The sequence below is a fragment of the Ascidia mentula genome, chromosome 6 (assembly GCF_947561715.1).
Source record: "Ascidia mentula chromosome 6, kaAscMent1.1, whole genome shotgun sequence".
Lineage (NCBI taxonomy): Eukaryota > Metazoa > Chordata > Ascidiacea > Phlebobranchia > Ascidiidae > Ascidia > Ascidia mentula.
Genome location: NC_138571.1, coordinates 14,999,690 through 15,022,160, shown reverse-complemented (window position 1 = coordinate 15,022,160; position 22,471 = coordinate 14,999,690). Strand labels below are relative to the sequence as shown.

General features: G+C 39.1%; 2 protein-coding genes across 2 annotated transcripts; one reads left to right on the top strand and one right to left on the bottom strand.

The window, feature by feature from the left end:
• Positions 1-1,727: 1,727 nt before the first annotated feature.
• Positions 1,728-3,192, bottom strand: LOC145905917 (uncharacterized). The gene is made up of 4 exons (XM_082993245.1): positions 3,105-3,192; positions 2,898-3,041; positions 2,460-2,540; positions 1,728-1,880 (listed from the first exon to the last, which is right to left on the bottom strand). The coding sequence occupies exons 1-4, from the start codon at positions 3,148-3,150 to the stop codon at positions 1,792-1,794; spliced, it is 360 nt and encodes a 119-aa protein (XP_082849371.1). The 5' UTR covers positions 3,151-3,192; the 3' UTR covers positions 1,728-1,791.
• A 4,448-nt stretch (positions 3,193-7,640) lies between these two features.
• On the top strand, positions 7,641-22,471 carry LOC145907277 (uncharacterized). The gene is made up of 15 exons (XM_082994701.1): positions 7,641-7,775; positions 8,529-8,590; positions 9,484-9,643; positions 10,037-10,384; positions 10,788-10,918; positions 11,158-11,253; positions 17,905-18,015; positions 18,130-18,174; positions 18,351-18,452; positions 18,774-18,785; positions 18,895-19,017; positions 19,458-19,544; positions 19,960-19,965; positions 20,221-20,290; positions 20,754-22,471. Exons 1-15 carry the CDS (start codon positions 7,655-7,657, stop codon positions 21,263-21,265), a joined length of 1,986 nt encoding a protein of 661 aa, XP_082850827.1. The 5' UTR covers positions 7,641-7,654; the 3' UTR covers positions 21,266-22,471.

Sequence of the window (22,471 nt, the reverse complement as noted above, 5' to 3'; positions counted from 1 at the left end):
TGACTTTTTTTCCACCTTGCAACATTTTGAACGAGTTGGAGACGCGCACCGCCCGCGTGTTTTACAATCAAACATCCAAATAAACGCGAACTTTTGTGACGCGAACGCGGTGGGCGGAGCCTTTAAAACGTTCTTCAATAAAACCCATCCGGAAATAGTCAAATCCGCAGAAAATTTAAACTATCGCAACTTTCATATGATGCGTAATTGCAATAGAAATACTTCACCATTTACTTACTAATACCATTCTTTATAGCAAGGTTTTGAACATTAATACACAAAAAATATATAAAATTGTTATATGTTGTGTAAAATTGTCTATCATATGAGAACATGAATTCCAAGCCATGTTTTTTTTTGTGCATTTAGACCCGAATGATAGCCATTTGTTCACCTATAACGGGTGCCATACTTCGTGTTAAATGCCGTTCATGCTTCAGTTAAACTTAAACTGACTTAACAGTTTTTTGTGTTACAAACAAAATAGGAGTAACTAACTATGCCGTGACACTTAAACGTTTGATAACCCCTGCTCCATAGTCCACGCCAACGTTGAAGCTCATAACACCGAGAAATATTAATAAAATTGGTTTTGCATTTTACGCATAAAAGCGTTATTTTTTCTGTATTAATTCACAAAGCTCAAAATCACTGCAGATGGGAATGATCTAAAAATCATTTGTCCGCCTCTGTCGTCACAATCAAATTTTAATATCACTCCCTTGCTCGCCAACTTACTTCTGACCATCTCGTTATTTCCAAAACTTAACGAAGTCCAAGCAAGTTACGCAAAAAAAGGCGAAACGATTCACTCGCGAAGTTGCAAGCAAACTAAAAATACCGAAAAGCTAAATGGCAAATATGCAAAAACAACAAACGAAAGGTTGGCGTTAATTTCGTCGAAAGCAGGTGGCGGTAGCTGTGTCAATAAGCCCCTCGGTGAAATTGTCGCAATTATCCCGGTTGCAGCCCTCGAATTGCGAGCCTTTCCAAACACAATCACCAACCCGGTGAGAGGGAGATCGGCACCTCTGCCGTCTCCGTGATTGTTTGTTTTGCGACAAATAGAATGTATTTCGCAAATTTGACGGGAAAAAACAAACAGATTGGCCCGTTTGTGGCCCAGCAAGTGTCCGGGCCCATCTCGGACGCCATGGCGCAAACCTGGACGCGTTCGGAAGCAACGTGTTGGTAACAAATTGCTCTTGTAGTGTTTGTTGACATTGCACAGTCCTATTTATGCGGCAATTGGACATGGCCCGTGCCAGATACCAATATCGGGTAGGAAATGTTCACAATGTTTCTGATGCTACAAATCAAATCTCCGTCCAATATACTCAACCGTACGACTAAGACGTTTCCAGACTTACTATATTTTTGGGTCGTCATAAAGACTTACTATATATTAGTAGACGTTCAAAACTTACCATATATTAATGGACCTAACACATCGCTTTTTCCACAGGACAAATCGTATGTTAATAAAATAAACGTATGGCGCCGGATTTGGTTAAGTTTTTTTATGCTTATCGTTACATAGAAATGCTTACATACGACAGCACCGCGGAAAAATTGTCCTGTTCCTCAACTACAGCGAACCATTATAGCGAAACGTGTGTCAATAAACTGACTAAAGGTCGTTCGTTTGGCAAAGGTTTGAAGCAAAAGTACTTTCTGAAACGTTCACATACTGATTGCATCCTTCTGGTATTCGCTTTATTGGGCCAATATTTACATAATCCAAACTTATGTCACAACAACAACACGCAAAATTAACGCCACATAAAAATCTTAGAACGGCGCAAGTAGAAGAGCTGTGCCGAGAGTGCTGATGATCACAAGTACGCTTGTCTTCACGCTGTTGGCGCCATTGCATCCGTCTGCAAAAGAAATAAGCAATTTGGCAATTGACAACATCGGTCGGGATTCTTGCCCAGGTACGCTTGGTTCGAATCCCGGAGGAGTTAAAAAAGGAAATATTTGTGATGGATGGCGAAATTATACTTTCGCCGCAATTTCCTGTTCACAACGTGAACTGGAGCATACAAAATGTATTTTTTCGCACAATTAAACACATACTCTTATTCACCGATGTTTGCTACTCAATATATAGACTTTATCAGGGTATCAAGAAACGTAAAAACGTCAGAAGAACAGATTAATTGAAATACAATATGCCTGACAGCAACAGCAACGCATAAAACATGGCATTAGCTGACTTGTGTTTAATCAAAGGCGCACTTATATTAGCCGCTGTGCATATATTTCATTATTCTCAGCAAACGTTTATCTATTTATAGATTATGCTGGCATCGCGGCCCAAGCATTGCAGCCAAGCTGGATGGGAGCGAGACATTTGTGGTTTGGGTAGCAACCAAAAGCCAAAAGTATGAACAATCATTAAAAACATGTCAAATCAATAGAGCCAATTGCGACACGGTTTCTGTGCAAAAACTTACCAGTGTTGCAAGAGTAAGAGCAACTGCCTGCAATGCATCCTGTAATTCCAAAGCCGCAATCCCGGGTGATAATTGTCTTCCCTACAGCACAAACGAATCAGATACGAACCAAACCGAGGTGGGAATATATATTATGCTAAACTGCATTTGTCTCGTCATAATAAACTGCACGCTTATTATGTTTCGAGTGCGCTGAAAGGTCAAAATAATCCCCACCAATTTATTTTTTCGGCTCTAAACATCTTTGAGCTTGGTGCAATAAGAGTAGAATTGGCTAAAAGGTTGCCGAACTCTGGTTTACGCCGTATAAACAGTGGAGCCTGGGGTTTGTCTTAAACAGGTTTAATATCAGTGGCGCATTTAGAGAATATCTACAACCGCACCAAAGCCGTCACATAGATAGGGTCAGCCAGAAAGCCAACTTGCCAGAATTTATACCTGCCAGCGTGTTGACTGATTTTTGACAGTTGGGGAACAAAGTGCACGTCTTCAGATATTTGCTGGGAACTGCTCCATCTTTGCAGTCCGCTTGTATTCCAGTCGATTCAACGTACGTGCAGGTGTAGCACTGAATTGCACAGCCTAGAACGCAATACAATATGATGTATACGCAGCGTTATAATATCAATACATGCAAAGAGGTACCTGTTCCAACCACGACAGCGAAGACCACAAAAATTGCTATCTTCATCTTATATAACTTATTTTCCCCCGTAACCTGACCTATGCTGGATTAAAATACATTAGATTTTTACAGGCTCTACAGCAAATAGTTATGTAGCTTTATAAAGCCGACAAAGCCGCTCGTGTTTCCAACAGCAAAGCTTATCAAACCGCTAAGAGTCGTATACAATATGTACAGGCCGTTTTCTGTGTCATGCAAGTCGAACTAAACACAACAACATTCGTATGCAATCATTACACGTCTTATGCGACTTTGGGTCACTCTTCCATCTGATTTCCCTCTGACAGGTTTTCGCAACGTGCTGCTTATCACAAGATGTTGACGTCAGCGTGCCCGGGGAACTGCTAACTGGAGTGACTTAATACTAATTTGTTTTTACGTGAGATTGCCTTTTCTTGGGTGACACGGCATTTTGAATATAAGGTGGCTTCACAATGTGATTTTGTAGTCCAACATTGCATGTAATAAAATGTATGTTTAGTTGTTTTACCATTAACGCACGGTAAGTCGGTGCTCATACAACCTAACTTATATCCAAAAGTCCATTGCGGATATTCTAGCGTTTGGATATTATTTTTAGGACCAAATAAAGCTCGGTGCAAACAATAACTTGCTGTGGTTGCGCTGCTTGCCATGCTACTCTAATTTCGCATACACTGTAATTTCAAAAATGTGCTCAACAAAAATACCAGTATATTCTATTCTAATCATGGCTTTATGTCACATTAGGCACATCAAGCGCACATGGGCGGTAACAGGTTCATTATGTATAATTTCCGGCGCGTATCCCATCCGCTTATTTTCCCCATACCTCTTTAAAATACGTCATAGGAATTTCTAAGAGGTCTGTGCGTACAAAACCCGTTTAACTCCACAGTGCCTCGCAACATTTATTCACTAATCTTCCGCTTCTAAAATTTCAATACTCCATATAAGCGTTATGACATCATAATAATAGTAGTCAAATGAAAACAAACTACCCGTAGGGCATGTCCTAGGAAATACAGAGCCCAATATATACCCCCACTTCGCCTAAAAAAGGGCCATGAAAGGTATTTGACCTTTTGGGGGCCCTGTTGCTCCTATTTGAGATCCAATTTGGTCAAGGGTTCGGCCCCAAGTCGACCTGTTGAGTTTGGATTGTCCAATTGTCCAACCGTAACAACGTCAAAAAATGCCAAAAATAAAAGGTGATTTAACTAAAATACAATCTAGTTGTGTTCATTCCAGGGCACACCAGTACCATCGTCTCGCGGTACACCATCAGTTGCGGAGCACCGGCCTGAATTCACCCCTCTGTTAGCTCTATCAGCCAAACTTAAAGTCAATTGGTGGAGGTCAATCTTTGCTGCACTTTCTCTTAAAGCTAAATCGTCTTAAAACAGTAATTTCAAACTGTAATGGATCTAACAAAGTTCTTTTCTATCCATGAAACACAAACATCTTTATTTGATTTCTTTTTTTATTCAATTGATTTTGATTCAGGTGATTTTATTCAAATAACATTCTCGTCATCAATGTAAACACGAATATACCGCTCATGATTCGAACATTGCCTATTATATATACGACAATGTATTTGCACATATAAAGTTGCCTGGGTCTTGAGGTTACTTAGAGCGCAGTAAGCAGAACCCCAGACAGGAGAGACCCGAGGAGAGTAAGCAGTGTCGTCTTCAGGTTGTTTGCTCCGTTGCATCCGTCTGTAAACGCGTATTGATGTCTGGTAGTTAACATTTTTATTTCCACGGCAGAAAACTGAATTGAATTAGCTGAATGGTGTTGATATACTATTACTTTTAAAAGCCAATGCCACCTTCACATTTTCCAGTCACTTAAAAGGCCAAAGCGACCATAAAATAGCAAAACCATCACGTTTTGGCGAAATCAGCTTACCAGTACTACAGGAGTAGGAACAGATGTTATCTTTGCATCCACTGACTTTTAATCCGCAACTTCTACCAATGACTTGTATTGGTGCAACGAAGTGTTAGAAAAAAATAGCGTGTTGTTGGAAAAAATATAAAGTGTCGATCACTTTGGATTGTACGGCAAATTAGCTTTAACCGTAGTCCTGTCCTTTGGGGAACAGCGAATTTTTCTTTGTTTTTGTATGCACTTATCAGACTTGTAAATTGACATAAATTTGTATAAATGTTCGGCGGACTCAAATGATTCAATATTATATAGTGCAGTGGTTCCCAACCGTTTTGTGGTTGTGTACCACTTGGAGGTAAAACAATTTCGACGCGTACCATCTAGTTAAGTGTTACAAAGTAACCTGAGGGATGAAGTAACAAACATTTTGAGATCACTTACGATTTTATAAATTAGAACCGTATCCGCCAATTACGGAAAGGTCCATCTTTGCAGCCCGCTTGAATTCCAGTCGCTGCCAGGTACGAACAGGTGTAGCACTTGAGCGCATAGCCTGCTACACAATTTTCATAAGAACGTGTTACTATCGCATATATATTAACCCTTTGATAAACTGTGTCCTAATGAACCTACGTGCTTTAGGCCAAAATGTTATATTGTCCTAAGGGTGCGCAGAAAACTACATTTAGTAAAATCATATCTTATACTTCGAAGACAAATCAATCAAACGAGAAGAGATGATTTTTTTTCATATATGAGATTTAAACAAAACACTTGGTTTGCCGAATAAATTTCCAAACAAATCGTAAAAGTTCTGGTGAGCCAGTTTGTCTATGTGGTAAACAATTCGTTGTCGCAAATTATTATGTCGAACATAACGGACGATATTGGGGTAATTGTACCTGATCAAGCGACGGCAGCTAGGAGCACGAAAATATATATCCTCATAATATTAATTGGTTTCTTATTTAAGGCAGACGTATACTTAGTTCACCTGGGAAAATATAGGCTAATAACGAAATGGCAAACCTACACCAAAAAAACCTACACCAAGAATAAAATAAGTAAAGTTGTTTCCATAAATTTATTTACGTGCTGGCATTTCACTACTGATACAAAAAATATGCGTAGGCCTTTTTGTTGCAAAATCTCCGACAGTTTTATCATTCATTGCACCACGGAAATCTAAACGTCCTTCTGCAAAACATTTTTTTTCTTCTTTTCACACTTAAAAGTCTGCTCCTACCAAGACCTTGTTACTCCCATAATCCATAATATCAATTACTACGTTCACAACGACTTGGTGGGGCAATAAATGCTTGTTGGCGGAAAAACAAATCAGGAAATAAAAAGGTTCATGTGATGTTCATCCGGCGTGGCAGTTTACTCAAATGTGCTCGCCTCGTTGAATACACGCGTGTGACCCAGCCAAACTTATTTGCTGCCTTCCTACGCCTTGTTGTGAATTTGGAACTTTAAATCTTTGTGGGATTAAAACAAAACAGATTTAGTACCAACCACTGATCTTTATTGAACACTTTAGAGATCAGTGGTACCAACTCGTTAAAAGTTAAATTTTAAAAGCACACATTCGCATATGCGCCTTAGCGTTTTTGTGAAAAGGAAAAATAAATCGCAATCGAAACATCAAGAAAGTACGTTTTGGCGATCGGCTTTGGATGCAGAAAACTGGTCTTTTAAAGAGTTTCAACATAGATAACAAATAGTCCCACAAGTGTTACGCTAAAGTAAGCTATTTAAAGTAAAATTAAGACTCCCTTACAAAACAAAAAATCAAGGTAAAGAAAAGAAGGGGCTTTAATTATTAAAGACATTTCCTCCTACCCTATATGAAAGCCTTAAACATTTCTAGGTTTTTAGGAACTGTTGGTGCGTATTGAAACGGTCATATGAGCGTTATATCGTGATGTCCGTGCCATCTTTACAGAACCAGCAGTCTGCTTTGCCAGAATCACAGAATGGGTTTAAATTGGTTTGATACGGATTATGCTTTTTTATTTATCAATTCATTTGTATTTTTTAAAAATATTTTTACAACACAACAATGAGAAAATCTTTGACATTAATGTGCTTTTAAAATTTAATTCCAATGAGTGTTGTATGATGTAGGCTAATGATCCTTAAAGATTGTTTAAATTGCAAGTAATAGACTTACAGCTAAAAACTAGTGGATCATTCAAGTAGGCTATTCATTGAAGTGAAATATGTGCTTTCAAATCAAAGTTTTCAAATTCAACAATTTGAACAGTTCATGTGTAATGTGTTGGCCATAGAACAGTTTTGCATAGTCCTGGTTTAGAGGAGAGTTCCTGTCTGGTTCCTAATAAAACTAAATCCTTTTGCACGTGCAGTGCAAATGTAAAAACATGTTTGGTGCTTTCTGTTAATTGTTTTATGTGCAAACAAAAAAATTGAAGAAAGCGCATGCAACTTCTATACTCTGCAGGCTGGGGAGAGTTCCAGCTTATACATAATCCATTTTTCTGACGTTTTGTTCTCCTTGTGAACTCATACGTTAGCCTTCCAAAGCACAACAGTGACATTCAATTCATTTAGCCCATGTAACCATTTGTAATTTTTGGACAATTTTGCTTTGCAGCGTTGAGGCACAATGGCCTTAGAAATAACTGTAGATACTGTTTGCCAGTTTATTTCTGCACATGGCGGAAAAATAAAAAACACTGTACTTGTGTCGCACTTCAAAAAAGCCCTGAACAATCCTGAAACAAGAGGTTTGTAGCCATTGTATTGTGTTTGCATATATGTTCAGCATTGCTGTATTTATACACTCGGTTTGATTGTAAATTCCATGCATTGGATGCTTCCTTTTTCTATAAGTTAATGGAAGCTTAGTTGAGCCCTGATTAATCCATGTCTTCCAGGAAAAATTAATCACCTACATAGATGAGTAAAGTGGTATTGGCAAGATTGGTACTTTTCCAATATAATTTTTTTGTTTGAAACTCTCCTATTTATTTCCGCAGTGTTGCTGTAAAGAAATAAATCCCCACATAGTTGGCTATTAGTATTTGCTAATTAGTAAATGCATATTAATATAATAGTCACCAAATGGTGACTTTGTATGCACAACTGCTTCACGATCCAGTCACTGTTTGTTTTATTAACTAACAAAAAGTGCTATAACCATAAGCACAGAAAATTTGGCTAATCAAAGCTTGTTAATTTGTTTTTATTTGTCTTGTCACATATTAAACACAGTGTGAGTATATTTGTTTAAACTGTACTGTGCTTTAATATTATTGTTGATATTATGGCAAAGAAAACTTGCAATGTGAATGACTGCAAAAATCATGACGGAAAAAGTCCATTTATAAACTGTTTTGTACGTCATTGAAACCCAACCCTTAAATTGGCTTGTGGCGTGTCCGCATTGTTAAAGGGCATGCACTTTTCGCTAGCAAAGTGAAAAGCAGGAAACACGAAAAAGGTTTCATACTGACAAATTTCCATACCCTTCTGTGCAGATGTTGCAAGACAGAAGTTCAAGGAATGTGTCAACACTGTGGCAGTTGTCAAGACTGAAAATGTAAGCTTATGATTGATTTACTGATTGATAACCATGTGCTAAAACCTAAATCGGCTTTAAACCCGTTGCTTCAGGCCATACTACGAGCAATGTAGTTGTTGCTGTTGACTTTGTAATTTAAGAGGTTTTCTTGTTGTGCTAAAGTACTGTTTTTGCTGAAGTCAATTTTTATTTTGCTTTTGAATATTTTCAAAGTCAATAGAAAGGAGCATTGCTGCCTTATATTTAGTGAGGCAAAGATATGTTATTTTGTGCTATGACAACTCAACTTTTAAAACTCTCAAATTTAATGAAGATAGATTTTTTCCCACAGCATTTTTGTCTCCAAATAAAGCAAACTATATGAAAAGTCAGGCCATAATATTATTTTAAATTCTAGGCCATTTTGATGTAAGTACTAATGTAACACTTGTAATGCAAATAACAAAGAAAACAATGTATTTGTTTGTTTGTTTACGCAACATTGACTCTTGACACATGTAATACAAACACTTTCGTTTTCTCCATGACTAGATTGTCACTAAAGTAAAATTGTACGTCTATCACCAAGATATATTTTGGAAGGTGTAAGGAGGACTATAAGAATATTGGTTTAATTAGTGTGCAGACAAAAACAAACTATGCAGATTAATTGATACAACAATTTGCTGTCATAGACATAACTGTCATGCTGTATGCTAAGTAACTTCGTACAGTATTTATTTTTTTTCTAATGCTGCAGGAATGCTTCAGTGTTTGTCATGTCTGTTTTGATACTTCAGTTTCGACTTTTGTTGATAGCATAGGATAGTGAGTACCAGCAGTAACTGTTGTGCACATTTGCACATCAGTTTTGTTAATTTCCATAAGTTTTGCATGCACATATCGTCATCCGGTCATTGTTTGTCCAATAGGGTGACAAGTATGTGCAATTGAAGAAAAAGTATCGTTCACCGTCCATGTCATCGTCAGTTTCGTCAATAAATAGTGAAAACATCCAAGAAGTTTCAGCTCCAAAGATGGATTATACAGAGGAACAGCCGGCACCAATCACATCTTTTCCCACCTATAACGGTATTTATGGAGTTTTATCAGTTATTCTATGTGTGTATACATGCTTTGTTTAATGTATTATTCCTTGAAGAGTTTTGTAAATTACTAAAAGAGGATGGCTGGAAATGAATGCAAATTACCTTCAACGATGCTAAATTTTGCAGAAATTTGTCATATTATCTTTTAGTTTAGCTGTGATGTGAGGGAGGCAAACAAATTTTAATGAAACGCAGAACTTAACATTGTTTGAACACAACATATCTAAAATAAAGACGCTTAAAGCATCATAGAATGTCTAAAAATAAGAATCCAGCAAAAAAATTGCAAATCTTAGAAATAAAGTTGTTATGACAACACAAAAAAGTAAAACATGACCAAGACCGAAAATTAAACAACTAAAATTTGTGATCTTAGAGCCACCAAGTGATGGAAATACCAGCTTTAACCCGCAAGGAGAGATGCCGTATGTTGACTCCGGGCAGCCTTCCGACAACAGGTCCCCGGGCTCGGACCAGCCAGCCACAACTGATTTTCCCATCATGGAACCCCCACCACCTTCTACTGAAACTTACGACAACGTAACCCCCAAACATGAAATTCGTGTGAAATCTTCACCACAAAAGGTTACAAAACAACGTACGGTGACCCAAGCTGAACCTACCCCTCAAAGTGAGAAACCAGATGTTATTGAAGATGGCCCGCCAAAGAAATTGACACCCATTGCTCGGCCGTTAGAAGAAAGAGCCAGCAAGACTGAACCAGGTATGAAATGTGTTTGTAATCTTCCCAACCAATATTGCTGTATTTTTGGGTAATAGAAAGCTGCAAAATACTTGCATGCTGAGGAGACGTTTCAGACATAGCCCTTGTTCATTATCACTGTTGTACTAAATGGCTATGGCATTGACAGTGAAGTAACCCAGTTCAACATAAATTCAGTAATAACACAATACAACTGCACACAGAAAATATGTTGTTTCAAACCCATTAACAACTCAAGTATTTAAAGTAGGAATTTCAGAAAAATATTCATTGTCCTTTTTTTTATTTTCTGTCGCTGGAGGGTGCTAGAGACATGCAAAACCATTCAACGCTTTAAGTCATGGATGTTCTCACTTTATTAACACCGTGCTAAGCCTTTGCTGAATTTAAAAATTGCTTGCAGCATCTCAAAATACGCACCAGAGACAACCAGGCAAACCGGAAAGTGGAGAATTTGCTGTTCCTGCTGCTCCAAGGAGAGCTAAGACCAAGGAGAGGAAAGAAAACGTACCCCCTTCACCTGGTGTCGAGCATGTAAGTTCACGTTTCCACACATGTGGCATGCAGACGTTTTATTGGCAGCCAGTTGTGCAAAAAGCAAGAATGCTTGGAAACAGTTACACTAGATTGTAAAGTGCACATCACTTTATACGCAACTTTGCATATAATGAACACACGCAAGTTTTATAATTAACTGATTTCTTGTCTAATTTTTGCACCTCACCCTCATCCTTGCCAATCATGAATGCCTCACTGGCCCTGTAATTTGTCAGAGAATTCCAAGTTCAATTGATCGCACCAAGGCTGGCCTGCAAGCTCTGTCTGTCGACCAAGGTCGTATCAGTAGAAATCGACCCAGTCTTATGCAGGTATGTAAGTTCAACTACCTCATGTACATTGTGTGGAAATTCTGCCTTCATTCATTTTTTCTGTAATTTATTGAGAAATGCGTGTAGGCGGATCCAAAACACAATTTGGGCTTGTGGCACTAAATAACTTCTGGAAATCTCACATACAAGACCAATAATTCAAATATTGCATGCGTTCAAAAAATTCATTGTGACATCATAGAGTATCATTATCACGTATTTTTATCTTGTTCGTTGTGCAACTGTGTTGCGTCATGACGCAGTATGGAACACGTTTATCGTGAAAACAAATAACATTTTGATTTCTTTTTCAACAAAACAACGACTTGCGTCTTAGCCACTGACAAACAATCACAAAGTGAAGAAATCTCAGTGAAAAACACGCTTACACATATAACAACGAGAGAGCTCACTCGCTATGAAATAAATAAATTTCGCATATAAAACTTGCCTTCTGAAAAGAAATCAGCAATATTAGTTACAACGAACTGTACATGTCAAATATTCACAACTTCGTGTTTTTTTTCTTTTTCAAGATAACCGAACCATTGACATCATAAAAAACACATGTACACAAAGAATGCAAAAATACGAAAAGAAGTATAATAATATCTCACTGCATATCCTTGAATAGCGTGAGCTGTTACAATCAACAATCACATCAAACTACACTGTCACTATCAAGATGCAACACATTCTCACTTACCGAGAGTAGAAACTTCCAGTGACGTTGGCAAACTCGCGCCCTGCAAAGCAAGGAGTGACTCCCGCTGATACTTTGATGTCCCAATTTGTCAGGAAGGTGTAAAAATGTCAGTTCCATTTTATTGAGTGCAGTATCACAAAGAAGGTACCGTCTTGAAGTCGAATGCCTTCGAAGGGTTGAAGCTAAATTGAATATAAGTGCAGTGAAAGGGACTTATCATATACAGTGGTAGATTTTAATGTTATTCTGATAAAGTATGAGCGGAATTGCGGAATGTAACGTGTCATTTTAGCACTACTACTTCTATGTAAAAGATTCCGAGTCTTGTAAAAGTCTGTCGGTAGCAAGGCGTTTGTTTTCACGGACCTACATACATATATTTCGCCTACTTATAAGCAATATATCATCAGTACTGGTTTACCTGCCATTTCAGCTTTGTTAAAATGGTGGGAGTCTGTATAGAATTACTGACCACCTTTTTCTGCAATTCATGCTGTATTTTGTTTGTGGGTGACCCCCCCTCCCTGACACGCACACAAGTCATAGGAAAACAGTATGAGCAGTCAGCAATCAGTACCGCTTCCTGTCTTTGTTTTGAAATGCGTTGCAGTGCTATCTCGTCTATTTACATCTGTGAAGGACCGACGTAAGCGTGCCGATAGTGAGGTGAAAGTGCGGAATTAAAGTTTAAGATACGGTTTCCGTATTTGGACTGCATATGACAGAAAGAGTTCAGTTGTGTTGAAAGCTTTTAAATCTTACAATTCTGCAGATAACGTGTTTTCGTTTTTTTTTGGCTTGAAGCGCAGTAGCATGTTGTTATGTAGGCGTGGCACAAAGCAAGGCAGAAATGAAAAGGCGCAATTTGACCGCGTTTGTTTATAACAAGCGCCTCTAGACCGGGATGTCAATTAGATATATTAAAACTTCGTGGGAAGTTATTGGTCGCACACAACTGGGAAGTCTAAATGACAGCTGGGGTATCAACTACTGTATCTACATCTGAGGATGACAGCCAAGGTGTTTTTAACTCCTGATGAAAATCAGATTCAAAACGGTGTGATGATATGTCCGAAATTTGGATCAAATCGCGGAAAAGCTTTATTTTGTTGACTTTTAAACACTGTTATTTACAGCTGCAGAAATGTTTAATGTCAAAGCGTCGCTAAACGAACTCCCAAGAAGGAGCAACAAAAATATTGGCACCATCTACAAATAAGTGGGTCCGGGACCATTTGGTCTTTGGTACCATCCAACTGCTGTGGCGTTATAGCGGCCGTGGAATTAATAACATAACAGCGTGGGTTGTGGTGACGAAACGGAGATGTAGTTTGTTATCAGTATGACAGGAAGTGTTAATTCATGCATTGCTTTGTCAGTTTTTGTAAACAGCCTTGAGTTGAATGTAAATTTGAACTAGCAACCACACGTATTGTGCGTGTGTGTGCGTTTGTTACTAATGGATATATGTTTGTTGAAATGCGTTGACGAGACTTTGGGAAGGCGCCCTTGTGGATTTTCATGACGTTCCTATTTGATTAAGGCAGATTTCCCCTGAGATATTCACATTTACAGGGCCACTTTCGTGATATTGTAGTAATCTTCACAAAAAACATACAACCAGGCATATTTTAGACGGAAATCCAAGATGTGATCCTGTGTTGTATTCCTTTTGTTCTGTAAATACGAATAATTATAGTATACTTGTGATATTCTTTTTGAATACCAATGGTCGCAACGCATCCACACTACCACACTTTTTAGTGGATATGTCAATCTTTCGGATCTCCAAAAGCTTTTCTATGTCTCCCCGTTGGAGATCACTTAGTTAAAAGCAACAGGTGCCCACTACTGTAGGGAAAATGACTCAGGATAATTTTTCAAGCTCTCAAAAAATCAAGCTCATGTATTTCTTTTTTTTAGGGGGAAATCGTTCATTTTTCAGTGTGGATAATTATGAACGAATGTTAGGAAAGAATGTAATGCCGTACCCATTTTACTTAGAAGATAACGACTCTGCCACAACAATAGTGGCGCTAGGGCCGGTCCCAGATAATGCGGTGCCCGAATTTGCAGGTTTCCTCCTAGAAGCGCGGTTCCCGATTTGGGCCAAATCGGGTAAAAGTGCCTAGGGCCGGCCTGGTGGCGTTACCGTTTTTCAAACCTGGGCCCAAGCCTTGCGGTGGCCATGAGATAACGATAACGTTACCACGCACTCGGTGTTTATCGCCCATGCAATCCCAAAATCGTGACGTTCCCGCCGGTTTCTGTGTTGTGGGCTGACAGTATACAGCTAAATCAATTTAACCCGCGCGACAAAACCGCCACTGTGTGACGTCACTAGTATTCCAAACACGTCGCTAATGAGAACAAACCAAGCGTGACGGGAAAGGACTTTTACGTGTCCATGTTGTGTCAGTCGTTATATTGCAGGAGTTTTTCATAGAGAATCGAATTCGTTTTAAGGCGCTTTTGTGCTAAGAAATGATGGATTACTGTTCCAATAGAAAGGAATTGGACAATGTACGGGGGCTTCTGCTTTGCTTTGTTCCAGGACCCGCGCGGTCAAACCAAGTTTCGCTTGTGTGTTTAGCTGCCCGCTCGAGGGCCGGCGTTCGACGGAAAATTCAATTCCTGCGTTTTGCGAAAGTGGAAACTCGCCATTTCAAGCAGCAAGTGACGTAACAGAGTGTCACGACTTGGTTCCTTGAGTCAAGTGTTGAGTTAAAGTAATTGGCATTCGGGTATAAAAGTACCGGATGCTCGAGAACGCTTTTACAGAAAACGAAATTGTTCGCAGCTTTTGCAGTCAAAGGATTAGTTAAGAAAGTTCTCTGGAGATAGCATGGAATTTTTAGTGTGTGTATTCAATTTACAGTTTTCTCGCTTATTTAACCTCGCACTAGAAAAACCTAAAAGTAAGACGAAATGGTTGCAGCCTTTGCAGTCAAAAGGTTAAAAATGTCTCCGCAGGTTGCATAGAATCTTCAGTACGTCTGTTCAAATGACGATTTTCAAGTTAATTTTACACCAGAAAGTAAAAAAAAAACGATTTTTTTGATATCGTAAAGTAGCAATCTCAAATACTACACAAGTTTGCAAACTATATTGCAACCTTGGGTTAAATCGACAATTGCAAGCCGGGGTGTCTGGCGTTTCGGTATATTAGGCTGAAGAGTGGTGTAACAAACGCTGAGCACAGTACGTAACGCTTTCCACAACGCGATCATTTAAACCTAACGGGTTGTGGTGCAAAAGTTGTTCAGCTCAAGTTCAAGCAATCGATTGAAGGGGGCTCAAATGGCAATCAATTTTGTGCTACACGACTACAGGATGCGTAAGAAAGTATACGGACGTGTATTTCGTTTATCCGTTAAGCGAGATAGACGCGATAACAGCGGTAAAATCAGTGTCGTGACCACGGGCAACATTTTAGTCTGTGTATTTAAAAGTTGCCAGTTCGTGCTCTAACATACAAGGAGCTTCTAGAGATCTACGTATAGGCTTTATATGCCATGTTGTATTGGGTAAAGGCTAATGTTATGTAATATGAGATGAGGTCGCAGAAGTAATTTACATTTTATGAACATAACTCACGGTTTTATAAATCTTCAAAACAAACAGTGAAGCCCATGTAACTGCTAAGAAATTCATCTTTCAAACGTTTCGATTTTAACTACACTGGGAATGATTATACACAGAGCAAAAATCGGCTCTTTTTGATACTGGGAAGTTGTCTGAAATGTGAAACGCCAACAAGTGTTTGCATGGGGACTTGGAGAATCGTTTTGTGGGTTGTGATGACGAAACGGAGATGTAGTTTGTTATCAGTATGACAGGAAGTGTTAATTCATGTATTGCTTTGTCAGTTTCTGTAAACAGCCTTGAGTTGAATGTAAATTTGAACTAGCAACCACACGTATTGCGTATTGTACGTTTTGTGCACAGCCAACAGTTGGTCGAGACTAGTTATCGATTTTGATTTAATAGATCGAATATGCACTTTAATGAACATTACTGGCCTTTTGAGCAGTCTTAAATACATTTCCCCTGCGTCTGTAGCCAGTGAAAGTAACACTTAATAAACTGCTAATGAACTTTATAGTATAGTGCGACAAATGCAGCATCGAACTTAATCTTCATAGCCAAAATCTAACTTTGGGGAAATTAAAGACCAAATTTTATCGATGGCGGCTTATGTATCGGTTTCACACCATTGCAACCTGATCACAAAGCGCTCATAAAGCGACGTTTTGATGTAGAAGCAATTACCGAGTAGAAGAAAAGGTACTAGCGATACGGTGTGCACACAAGTAAAAACGTGCATCGTCAGGCAAGCTGTGTCATGGCAACTTGTGGTTTCAACCTTTCACGCACGTTTGTGTTGAATGCAGATTCCTGTCGCCTATAGAACAGGGTTTACGTTGTCACGGAGCTATACTGGTAGACTGAAATTTAATTTAAGCCCACTGCACCGTGTCTTCGTTTAGTAATTTTCTCGTTTTCTCGAGAAAGTTGTTTGGCTAATGCTTCTAGCGGGGGCGCAGTTACTGTTTACTTCTGTGTAACGATGCGGTTTGTTTTTTTCATGCATTTTTAGCTTGCAGAATCGATACGAAACTGCTAATGTGGAAAATGTGGATATTGTTTTACGCCTAGGAAAGTCGACCGTCCGTGTTTTTCTGGCTGCCTTGGCACTGTGGTGTCGTCTTACAGTTTACCAGCGCCTTTTCTGTTTGGTTGTAAACCAGCTGGAGAAAGTGGAAGTGTGTTTTTTCTCTCGCTACGACAAAGTGCGAACGCGTGCATATTTCAGAATCGCAATTTTACAGTGCTGTTGTTAGACGTTACGCTGCACTGATCTTATTGCAACTCTAGCGTTTCCAAGCGTATAACCGTGGAAGTGTTGACTGTTGTCCTATTATTTTCAGCATTTATTTTCCAAAATTTACCTCGCGTTTTCGAAGAGAATAAATTTAAGCTGTAACCGGTCGAGCTGGTGAGAAAAGCACTCCTGTGGAACGGATATTGACCATAACATGAAAAAAATTCCAGAAAAACACTAAAATGGTCTAATTTGGAACCTGGGTTTTGCAATCAACTGTAGTGACTGCTGATATTTGTGCAAGCAAAGCATAGTGCCTGTGTTCCCTGTATAGAATGGAGCGAGAAAAATTTGTGTGCTGAGGAAAGGTTAAATGTGTCACATCTCAGAAATAGGAAGGATGCTGTTATTGTAGTGGAGCATATCCAGGGGGCGGTAATGCCGCAAAAAGCGTCTGGCTCTATAAATATACGTTGATTGTTGATAAAACTCGTCGAGAACACGCTAAATTCATCCGTAGGCAGCTGTTCTGTTTATTTTGCGTAACTGCATTTGCTTTTGGCCTTTTGAAGAGCTTACTTCACAAGCACTTGCCTAGTGTAGAACAAACCGATTGTTGCGCTTTGTCTGGTCGCATTGTGATGTCACAGAATGGAGGTACAGGCCAAGGGCAAACGCGTATCGCGCATGCGAAGTTTCAGTGTACAGCTGAGGGGTTCTGAGGTTAAAGGTCACCGCGGAAAACCTGTAGTGCGAAGGGTAAGCATGCAAGTTCAAACTTACGTCGTCCAATACGGACGTAGTTCAGCTGTGTATCTGGTTTCGTAAATAGATGACTTTAAATTTTAGAATGTGAACTGTTGTGGCCTAGAAATGAAAATAAATCCTTGTTTAAAGTGGTCGTTTAAGATACAAAACATTTCCGAAATGCCAGATTTTGGGTCAGCTAACACAACACGAACGCGGCACTTAACAAATCCTTGTCCATGCAAATTGCTGTAACACCGTATTTTCTTCCTCCTTTTGCATGACGTTTAAAGCGCAATGCTTTTTCGTAAAAGAAATGTCCACCAAGACCATAAAGATTGTAAGTTTGTTAGAAAGTTTTTTGGCATTGCAGACGAGTTACGCCGGTTCAGTGGAGCGCGCAAGGCAGAATTTTCAGAATAAGCAACGTCCAAACGATGACACAACTTCCCTTGCAATGTCTGAGAGGTCTGTCGACAGCAAGGTACAGAACATAACGCATTTATGTGGAAAATTTTGATGTAAAGTATTTTTATATGTGTAATTTGAATGTCAACAACCATGTTCCTCAATGAAAATGGTCATTGTTACGTCACAGGGCGAAACGGAGGAAGACCAGGAGAGGGCGAATGCTCCAATATGTGTGAGTTGAACAGCACTGCCACACTTCTTAAGTTTGTATCGACTATTTTTTCCTTTTATACCTATTTTTGTGAGTCAACGGACGGCTTTCTGCTGCAAGGCATTGTTGGCGCTGGTGGTTGCGTCCAAAACGCCACACTGGGAGGTGTAAAAACTTAAACGTATACTCAATTGCAGTGGGATCCTAACGAGAAACTGTGGCTTCTTAAGTCGGCTCAGGGAAACATGGTTGAGATGAGGAAGCTTCTTGACCTTGACGCGACCTTGGCAGAAAAGAAGGTTTGTACTGAATGCAAGTATATACCGTGCCTATTAGTGCCGCATTTACCGACATATACAGGTAGAAAGGGAAGTAGTTTTTGGTGAGCCACATTAATTATCAAACTGGTAGAGTTTTAGAGGGAAATTTTGACTCCTTAGAGGGGAAATTTGACAGGTTCATATTCTGATATCTTTTTGCATTTGTGCAAGACTGATTTATTCTGTTGACGCGATCTCTAGGCCTTGATGCATGTGATAGAATTAAATTACAGACCAATACGGCGCAATTACATATTTCCATTTTTCTTATCGTCTAACAAACTACCTTGTGCTTTGCAGGACTTCTTCATGGTGAGTTCGGATTCTGATGTTTCGTTTGTATTCGCTCTGATTCCAAACGCGCTAACCGCCTGTCTTATTTTTCATGTTTGTTTCTTCATCCGATTATTCAACGGAACAGGGCGTAAGTGTTCTATTTTTTTATGCTGTCACTAGCTCGTATTGGTACAGTGTTTTTGTTTATTTTTGTATTTTTTTTGCTTGTATGCAGTTAAAACTCCCCAACCTGTTGGTATTAATGCCTTGACGTTTCCCGTGCGATTTATTTCAAGTAAAAATCGTGTAACGATGCACCATGCTTTCTTTTGGGGACGACGTAAATACGTGCGAAACAATTGCGTTTTAATGTCCTCTGACCAATTATATGGGTTCGAATTTAAATTTTTAATATTTTTATCGACCGTAAGGTGGCGCCAGCACACATGGGTTTCAAACCACTACGTTTTTATTCTCTCTGTAAAAAATATTAACAAACTGTTTTGTTTTTTTCGATCCCTGGAAATTTGGATTTCGGAACTTGTAGTATGTAAGTATGTGTTTTGCTGATTCAACATTAGACAACATTAACAAAATGGATTGTTAAAGCTTTTGTCGTTAAAAAAGTTTGTTAAAAAAAAGCCTTAGTTATAATTCAGTTTTATGTGATCAAATCTTCGCGTAAAGTTTGTAATACTTTTTGTTCAGACGGCGTTGCATTGGGCTGCTAAGAAAGGAAATATCGACATGGTTAATATGTTACTCGACCAAAAAGCTGACGTCAACGCTAAATCGGTAAGAACAACTCAATGTCTTTCATATCGCACTCTTTGAACTGTTCTTTGCGTTTGTTAACGCACGCAGATGAAAAACATGGAGCAAATAAGCCAAACTGTCTTGATGAGTAATAATTTTTGATATTCCACTACTCCAATAATTGCCGAAGATTATATAGAGCGCAAAGCACCCTTGGTTAATAATGTTGAGAATGGTGGTTAAAGTAATAAATAAAATACGAGAATCACATGTAAAATGTTAAAAAAAAATGTAAAATAATTATTATTTGAGAGCTGCAGACAGGGTGTACACGCACTGTTTCGACCTGCAAGGTAGACAGTGGCACTGTGCTAGCTATTACAATTATTATTTGTTTTAATACTTCTATCGCTTATTGTGTTTTATTTTTTTCATGTCACGTGGATTGGAACAGAATGGGGTGAGTCGGTTTTAACTGAGTGCGTAAAGTTATTGTAAGCGTTAAAAACTATCACTCTGATTCCACAAATAGTTTCTCAAGGATACACTGCAGGAAAAACATGACTTAGTTGCTTAGTTACAGTCACGTTTTAAGAGAGATTTTTTCTTTCAATTTAAATTTTTTTACTTCCGCTAAAGAAGATCTTTAATGAAATCTTGTGACAGCATTTCTTTACTCGTATACTCAGTGCTAAGTGAATTGTCAACTCCACAGGGTTACACTCCGTTACATTTGGCTGCAATGAGGGGTCATGAACACATCATCACACATCTCCTCGAATACGGTGAGTTAAAATCAATCTGTCTAATATACGGAGGTTCTTACACTTATTCTACTCAAAGGACTCTTAGTAGGGAAATTATGTAAGAAACGTAACTATACACTAAAATATTTCATTAATATAGCTTACAGTAGGTTGCTAATAGTTGAAACACAGTAAAGTTTACAATTTGAAACGATTTCATACAACAGTGACTGTGCTATTTCTGCTTAGAACTTAAAAAACGTGCATTTAATTTGTATTCCAATACCTATATATGCTAAAGTATCATACACAGGAAGCCAAGTGCGCCCATCCCATGAATTGTTTCCATTTTGTTACCGAATTTGTTAAACTTGTTAGGTACCTAGTGGAACTTATAAAATACCTAACCCCTAATCAACGTTTTTTATCTCGAAAAATTCCCCGCGCCAGTTCTTGATACGCGAAACACGAACAAACATACATTAACATATCGTATCCACAGATGCCGACCCGACGATTCGCGACCACAGCGGGCGTCAAGCGATTCACTACATCAAGTCCATGTCCCTGCCTCTTCAAAGTAAGCTTGCCCGCGTCGCCTCGTGGAAGCGTCACGTGTTTTCCGGCACCGAGTACAACCACTGGGTGTCGCAAGATACCCTTGCCGCACTCCGAGGTCACAGTAGGGAAAAGCGCCCCAGCGTGGTATGGGAAAGTCCCGCTAGCCCCATTGAAAAAGACCCCGAAATGCATGTGGTCGAAGGGCTCCCTCGTGTGGCTAGTTCTGGGGCTATGGGAGACCGCAAGGTGTCGCTAAACGAAACTAAAGGCGGTAAATTATCCCGGACCGAGTCTATGCTGAGGGGAATGGGTTTACGCCGCAAACCATCACAGCGCAGGGCTAAAAATGGCGACTCGCAGCCCCAGGAGAAACCTTTTGTTCCCACCCCCATTTCTAGGCCTGTAGTAAGCCCGACCATTATGTGGAAGCCAGCGGGGCCGAAGATGGGTTAACTTGTAACACTTAAAAAACAACGTGCAATTCAACCAGGTCGTAATAACATCCCCTCCTGCTCTAGGGCTTGAATTGTTTTAATAACCCAATGAATGGTGGTGTATAACAAATAGCAACTCACACATTCTAACCTGTAAGACTAACCCGCCGTCGGTCGCTCGGAAGTTGATTTTTCAGTTTTATTTTCTAACGTTTTGCCACTGTCACCTGCGCTTACTGGATAAATGCAGCTGTTACGACAATCAAATGTAACACGCGTTTTTTTCACACTACTGTAGCAAAAGTAATATAACGTATGCAGTGATTCCGCTTCATATCTCACAACTGTTTATGGTGATCTTCAATGTTCTTATGTTTAAGTGTTTTTTATTTTTATTGTTTCATCTCCACATAAACATAAATCTCCACTGAACGTTATTACGTAACCATTGCACGTCATAATCGGTTTTACGTCACTTCACCACCGCCTCATCGTACCTTGAAGTCCATCGGACACCATCATTTGAAATGCATGACCGCATCGCACGCCCATTGGACGAAACGTGGCCACGTGACTTCACGATTGCCGCCATTTTTTTGTTTTCGCCGAGAAGCGACACTGCGCTTGGTTCAGTTCAATTGATTAAAAGTATCCAGGATTCTTGCATGTACCCAGGATTCTGGATGGGAGATTTTTATCGTATAGGCTGTTAAGATTGTTGCATAACATCCAATCACCTAAATCATCAAAGCCACAGCCGCATTTCCAAATAAATTTTTCACATCAAAATTTCGGAAGATTAGTCATGGACCAATTCACCCCGTCGTAAGTGTTACCTAACGCAAAAGCATTTGATGCGATTTCCACCACGAAACATTGCACACTATACTCTGTCTTGCATCACTTAACCACTGGGCGTGAAAAAAACTCCGCCTTTTGTAATTTAAAATCAATTGAACCAAACTAATGGAACGTTTCACAATTGGACCAAATACACGTTAAAACATCGATAAAGCCAAATGTATTCTCTGGGTAAAATACATTCAGATCTTACAGTAAAGTGCTCAAAATCATTGCCTATCTATTCCTGGAAAGGATTCTTGATTCCATACTGCGTATGTTATTCTTTATTTGTTTCATTCGTTTGTGTGACTTTTATGCTCGTTCGATCTTGTGCCGTACCCATTTTGTTTGCTGCTTGCAATAAAAAGAACGTATATTGTAA